The sequence below is a fragment of the Quercus robur genome, chromosome 6, assembly GCF_932294415.1.
Source record: "Quercus robur chromosome 6, dhQueRobu3.1, whole genome shotgun sequence".
NCBI lineage: Eukaryota > Viridiplantae > Streptophyta > Magnoliopsida > Fagales > Fagaceae > Quercus > Quercus robur.
Window position 1 is genome coordinate 25264163 of NC_065539.1, and position 7220 is coordinate 25271382.

Consider the following 7220-nt stretch of genomic DNA (forward strand, 5'->3'; position numbering starts at 1 on the left):
TTTCAAAAAAAAAAAGATGCTTTGTATAATAAATTGGATTGTGCATCTTTGCCTGAATTTCATTTTATTTCCTTGCCCAACACATCCTTCCTTTAAGAATGCCAGGAAACATCCTTCCTTTAATTTTCCTTTGAGATTATTTTTCAACTTTTATTATCTCAAAATTTGCTGGTTATAACTTTTGTTATTACTTTTTCTAAATAACACCCAAAATGATCACCGAGGAGAAAGCAAGCTTAAATTAGTTTTTTTTTTTTTTTTTTTTTTTTTTGGGTATATGTCACCATTTGGATGATGAGAATATATTACATAGATAGTTGATCTTACAAAGAGAGCAGTACTGATTGTTGCACATCAGAGTGTATGTATTGTGTTTTTATTTCATGATTTCAATTGTTGCAAACTTGTGTCCATATACACTGATGTGCAACAAGTATAGATGCTTTCAGAAGAAGTGCAAAACAAAAGCACTTCCATTTTTTTCAACAGCAAAAAAAAAAAAAAAAAAAAAAAAAAAAAAAAATCTGCTATATATTATCATATTCTTAGGCTAAGTGATGAACTCTTCTTCGTAGGCTTTGCACAAGTAACTTGGATGAGGAAACGGTACCAAAAACCCCAAGAAGAGAGCCAAATGCAACGAGGGTCAAGTTGAGAATTATGAGAGGTTTTGATATTTGACCCCAACAAATCTTGGTGTGGAATGCACAAGGAAAGATTACGCAGATAGCAATGCTAACAAGGGAACCAGTAAGGCTGAGAACGTACTGAAAATATGGAACAGAAAGAGCCAGTGCTAGTATTAATAGAAGTAGAAATGAACCTACGCAACCCCTTATGATCATCTTTAGCTTGGAACTCATTGAAGCCGGAAGGTTATGCTCAAGTTGAATGGAAAATGGTGCTATTTCCAATGCATATTTGGTCATGGGTGTCAGCACAGTGGCCCATAATGCAATCTTTGTCACTAGAAGATGTGGAGGCATGCTGAGAGTGATTTGAGAGTTGACTTCTGGCCCAAACAATTTGGCTCCCAGGAAAGCTAATACTGTATATAATGCTGTCACTATTGTGAAGCTGACAATAGATACCTGAAATTCCAAGATGAATAAATAAATAAAGTAGAAAACGAAATATTAGCTCTATTTTTTTTATTTTTTTTTTATCAAAGGCCAGCTAGTGCTATCTCTCTTCAGGCCTTTCTCTAAATTCCCAAGCCTCATGTAGAAAAAAGATTCTCTTAATTTGTTTGTAAAATAGGGAGGTTCTAATATTGCAACATAAAGATTTAATATTTAACCAATTTAAATGTGATTGTGTTCTCATGTCATTTGAAATCAAGGGGGAAGGGGGGATCTTTGATTTTTTTTTTTTCTTGTTTGTATGCATGTGCCTGCGCACTTAAACTCCTTTGAGGTTCTGAGTGTAACACAAAACTTTTTATGTATTATTTTTTGTCTAAACCTTTAATTGTGTAACACTTAAAATTCGTGGGATTTTTTCTAGACTTTATCACTTGACATGAATTCAATCTTTAAGTTTTTTTATTCTGGACTTTACTGCTTTGACATCTATTTCTTATTCAAGGATCATACACTTTACCACCACAAGCTAAGTGATGTCTATAGAATATTAAAGCCATTCTTGTATAAGGTTAATGTAGGGCTGTTCACGGGTCAGTCCGGGTCGGTTTTGGCCTCAACTCGGATCGACCCGCTCAGATCGGGTGGAACAAAAAAACACTCGTAACCGACCGCCGACCACCACAGGTCGGGTCGGCCAAGCTTAAGGGAACAAACGGTCGGGTCGATCGAGTCCGATGATGAGCGACGGCGAGCGGAGGAGAAGTTCTATCTTCGCCGATCTGAGTTGAAGGCGCCAGATTCGAGTAGATCAGAGTCTATCTTTGCCGATCTTAGTAAGAATAGCCGGATTCAACCAAATATCTGAGTTTATCTTTGCTGATCTAAGCCTATCTTCGCTGATATGAGTCAGATCTAACCATATATCGTCGGATTTGAGCAAATCTAAAGAAGGAGGAGAGTAGATTTGGCCGGATTTGAGTGAATCTGAGCAAATACCATCGGATTTGAGCGAAGGAAGACAAAGGGTGGCCGGATCGGAGCTAAGGAACTCTAGAAAGTCGCTAGATCTAGGAAATTTTAGCTTTTTCTTAGCATTTGTCAGTCGGATCTGGTGGCTCGGGTTTTAGAGATCAAAACCTGCCACTCGACTCGTCGAAGTCAGGTTTCAGAGGATAGGAAACGTCACCGTCCGCCGGAGGTGTCGGATTTGGCCGTGATGGGTCGGGTCTGGTCGATTTGATCAGGTCTCCGGGTTGCTTGGACAACCCTAGGTTAATGTATAAGAGCGTTGTACATCCAACTTTATAAAAAGAGGTAGGACTATATACCTATGTATAAGGTAGTATTTGTTACACACATTTAATTTTTTAAAATTGAAATCTTGAGTTGAAGATATAATTCAAATTGTGTCTTCAACTCACAATGAAATTGTGTCTTCAATTTACAATTTTAGTTCAAAAGTTAGGTGTGTAAACTATATATGTGTGTGTGTGTGTGTGTGTGTGGAGGGGGGGGGGGGGGTGTGTATCAACTGTCAAGTGCTTTATAAATGGGAGACGAATAAGAGGACCTGCATAGTGCATACCTTGGTAAACCTGGATGGATCTTTCATTTCTTTATATAAATTAGGGAAAACAATGTGCCCTGCATAGCTGAAGATATATAGCCCAGATATTGCAGGAATGTTATGGAGCTGGAGGACTGGTATCTTGTGATTGGGTTTTACACCTCCAAAAATGGAAATGCATGGCACTGATATAAAAATAAGAAGCGACATGAGAATTCCGGCAGATGAGATGAAAGATATTGAAGATAAATTTCTCAACCACACACTAGGGAGTGCTATTAAGACTGCCATCATTGTTAGGAGCTGAGATGAAGATAGTTTAGCCCGTGGCACCTTAATCTGCATCCCTGAAAGTACTGTAATAAGGTTGTCATGCAATGATATTGTATAGGACACTAGTGCCATGAAAATTTCCAAGTAGATGAAGGTTGCAGCTAAAACTCTTCCTTTTGTTCCAAATGCATGTTGTCCAATATCTGTAAAACTTCTTGACTTGGGATTCTTGTCAAGACATTTTCCAAGTAGATGAGAAGTATATGCACATATTATCCCAAGTCCTATAAGCAGAAAAGCAGATACCCACCCTCCTCTTTCCAGTGCATATGGAGTTGATAATTGCCCCAACCCTGTGAGAAAATAAGTAAAAACATAACCAATTAAGTTGCTTGACATCAACAATGGATTTGATAACTGAGAATACAAATCTTCTTTCTCACTTAGTATTTCACTTTATACTATATCTCTATTGCAACCTATTATATGCTTGATTTAAAAAAAAAAAAAATTGTTTGCTTTACGAGGAGAAAAAAGGGACGTGTGACAGGCTACAATTATTAGAACATAAAATGGAATATCTTGAAATTCAAGGAGAAAAATAATTAATTGTAGGTGAGAAAACAAAGAAGAAAAATGAAGAAAGAAAGATAATACAAGAAATTACATGGTTCAGCCTAAACGCCTACATCCATGTAAGAAAATCTTTGCTGGCTATATCTTCACTATATTAATTAAATTATGGTTACAATGAACCTTAAGTAGGAGATATGTTTTAGGAGATAGGTTTAGGTATATATAGACTAAACACTATAATTGGACTCTTGGGCAAAACAAGAGAAATGCTAAGTTAACAACATTTTCATAATAAATCCTAAGTGGCATATTGTTACTAGCTAGCTGGTAGCAACTTACCATTCAAGATTTGTTGTAAATGTAACATTTCCTAAACACATAAACCTATATCTCTAATAGAATACTGAGTGTTTGTTTGGCCAAATAAAATTAGCTTTTTGTCTCCGTTATTTTTATTAAAAAAATTAACAAATCTTTTTTTAATAAATAATCTAGTTTTTAGCTTCTTCTTTTTTCATATATTTAACATAAAAGTTTACAAAAATTATACTAATTAGATGATGGAAGAACTTGATTACCTATGAGCATCCCAATCATATTAATGACAGCATGAGCAAAAGAACCAGTAGCCCCCACATTATGCTCAATGGCTATGTCATTTTCGACAGACTCTAAGTTGCTGTGATTACACATGCATGGTTTGCTTTCCTCTAAACAAACATGGGAGCTCACCCAGTTCACATCCAAATTGGCACCACGCAGTGTCTCATTAAGAACTTCATTACGGTGGGCACCATGCAGTGTCTCATTAAGAACTTCATTACGGTGCAGAAGACAGTTTGGTTGAAGGCAAAGTAAATTTCTTATGGACTTTGATATCTTTTTCCACATACTCTTGAACAAGTTCCAACAAGATTGGAGTGATGGAATTGAGGGAACTATAAGGCACTCAAGCTTAATATACAAGACAATGGATGGACCTTGCCAATGAAGCATACGGCCGGGTATATTTATAATAAATCAGCTGCCCACTCCTAGTACTAAATATTAGATATAAGAATCTAACTAGAAGATATAGTGGAAACTTTGTATGTGAACCTTGAAGATGAAGTAAAAGGATTGGGGAATATTTATAACCAAATGCTAGTAGTACACGTTATACTGCTTACCATTTGTAAGAATCTTTAATTGTAAAATATGCTTTGGCTTTGCTTGTGTGTGAGAGAGAGTTTTGATCTAGATTAATAGTGGATGCTAGCTATATAGCTTATTGGAAATTTGATACAGGAATAGGAGTTGCCAAATTGAACAATTTCTAAAGCATGCAGCCCATGAACATCAAGGTAATCAACTTGATTGGATGCATTTCTGACGAATCTATGGTCCTGATTTAGGAATCAATCAAATTAGTTAAATTGCACATTCCCCCTTTAGGAATATAAGATAGATAAAGCTAGCCCTTATAGGATAGTTAGCAATGTCCTTCCATTAGTTTCCAAACATTGTAATGATCCCCTTTTTGTAAGGAGCGCTGTACTTTATCCAATGAGGCTATGTGCTATTATTTTCTCAAATGAATGAGAAATCTAATTGTTTGAAATATGTGTCTGAACTCACAAGTTAAAGATCTTAATACTTTCTTCTAATAATAATAACAATAATAATAATAATAAAAGATATAACATGTATAATAATAACTTTAGAATCAGAATTTGGTAAAGATGGATTATAAAATCCATGTTTTACACCATCCAATAAGAGATTGTCACATTAGCTTTTTACTTAAAATTCAATACGTTCTACCACACCTATTAGCATTTCAATAAACTTCTAATTTGGTTCGATTTTTAGATGAGTATTAAAATTTTTTTTTTATTTTTTTTTATTTTTTTGAGAAACAGATGAGTATTAAAATTGATTGAACATGCTTATTCTTTAATATGTGATAAGATGACGTGGCATGTTAGGATTGGAGGATGTGAAATTTGAGTTTTACACTATAGAATTTAAACTCATAACTTTATTTCCTTTCAATAACAAAAATATCACATCCATTGCTATCAAAAAAAAAAAAAAAAAAAAATCACATCCACTCATTAACATCTGGGTGTAGACACATTTAAAAATGAATTTTCTTCTTTAAAAAAAAAGAAAGAAAGAATTTTTCATTAATTTTGACCCCCAAAAAAAAAAATTAATGGAGGGGATAAAATTTTCATTAAAAAAAAAAAAAAAGATAAATAGGGAAATTACAATGTTTCAAACTAAAGAGAGAAATTATCTCTTAGGTTCCATAAGAGGGATGCATGGCTGCGCAGCCTGCAGGAAGAAAGGTTCACGCATAGGAATTTCCATTTTAATTAATCTTATTCACACGATGTGTTTTGTTATATTATTCTTTTATTTTAGGAATCCCTGAATTTCCTTCAGTTTAATTGTTTGGAGGTTTTTCTCAACAAAAAAAATAATTGTTTAGGGGAAAGTTTTTTTTTTTTTTTTTTGAGAAAGTTGTTTGGGGGAAAGTGATGCCATGGGCCATGGTGAGGTGTGATATACGAATACAACCCAAATCTTTCTCCTCCATATATATATATATATATATATACATAGAATCTCATGCCAAAATATTTGTAAAGGAAAGCTACGGCAAAAGATTCTAATGATAATTTGATCGATCAGATCTGTCATGCATTACAGCGAAAACTAATTCTACCGTTTACATTGGAAAGATTCTGTTGAGAATAAAGAGAAAAAGTATCATAGAGAATATAGAAAAGTGGAAGCATGTGAAAGAAAGAAAGAAAATGCAAAATCATTCAGCCTGACGAGATAAAAACAAGGAAGTCGACACCGTACTGTACCAGCCAGTACGGCCGGAATTCTTCATACCTGTCGATGAACCGGTACCGAAACACCTTCAAAATGTACCGCTCAAGATACCGGCCTATATCGGACAATACCGGCCGTACCGGAGTATACCGGACGTTGCGGCCGGAAAAGAGAAATTCGGCCGGTACAAAAACTAAAAGGAAAAATAGAAGAAATGCATGATTTGAACAAACCCCAGTGCAGCAAGTTGCCACCACATTGACATCGCCGATTAGATCTTCTTCTTCCTTTTTTTTTTTTTTTTCTTCTTCTCGTCTGTTGTCCTTCTTCACTGCTCTGATTTCTTCTCTTTTTTGCTGAACAATGAACATTGCTACGTGGTTTCTCTTTCTTTGTTTTTATTTGATTTTTTTTTGAAACCGGAACCAAATGACTTTCATTAAATCAAAAGACTAGAATCCAAATACAGAGCATCCACAGCAAGGGGAGGATCCTCCTCCATCCATACAATATCATTATCAGATAACCTAGCAAATTTTGCCAAAGCATGAGCAACACCATTGGCACTACACCTAACACAGCTAGTTGAGATGGATCTAAAACCTGCAGCCAAGCACCAAATATCTTCATAGATCAATCCAAGCCAAGAGAAGTTTGGTTGAGCCTGTGAAATTGTCTTCATAACCAGGGCATTATCACCTTCTAGTATCACCTCCATAAAACCAGCGTCTATAGCAAATTCCAAAACTTTGCGACAAGCCATCACCTCTAATTCTTCACTATCCCTCACAGCACCTCCCTTGGCAGATACAACAGCCATAACTTCACCATTCCTATTGCAAATAACAGCACCATATCCCGAAGTCGCACCATTATCAAAACTGGCTCCA

At 35.4% G+C, this 7220-nt stretch overlaps 1 protein-coding gene across 1 annotated transcript; it reads right to left on the bottom strand.

Moving 5' to 3' along the window:
* Nucleotides 1–286: 286 nt before the first annotated feature.
* LOC126733365 (amino acid transporter AVT1H) lies at nucleotides 287–4545 on the bottom strand. Its single transcript, XM_050436628.1, has 3 exons — nucleotides 4080–4545; nucleotides 2671–3278; nucleotides 287–1091 (listed from the first exon to the last, which is right to left on the bottom strand). Exons 1-3 carry the CDS (start codon nucleotides 4495–4497, stop codon nucleotides 546–548), a joined length of 1572 nt encoding a protein of 523 aa, XP_050292585.1. The 5' UTR covers nucleotides 4498–4545; the 3' UTR covers nucleotides 287–545.
* Between the last annotated feature and the right edge of the window lie 2675 nt (nucleotides 4546–7220).

Bases quoted from the DNA above. Each gene is read 5' to 3' on its own strand.
- LOC126733365 (XM_050436628.1), bottom strand. From the start codon at position 4,497: ATGCTTCATTGGCAAGGTCCATCCATTGTCTTGTATATTAAGCTTGAG. The intron at 3,279-4,079 runs GTAATCAAGTTC...ATTTTCTCACAG, and splicing joins TATGATTGGGATGCTCATAG to GGTTGGGGCAATTATCAACT. The intron at 1,092-2,670 runs GTATGCACTATG...TTGGAATTTCAG, and splicing joins ATCCATCCAGGTTTACCAAG to GTATCTATTGTCAGCTTCAC.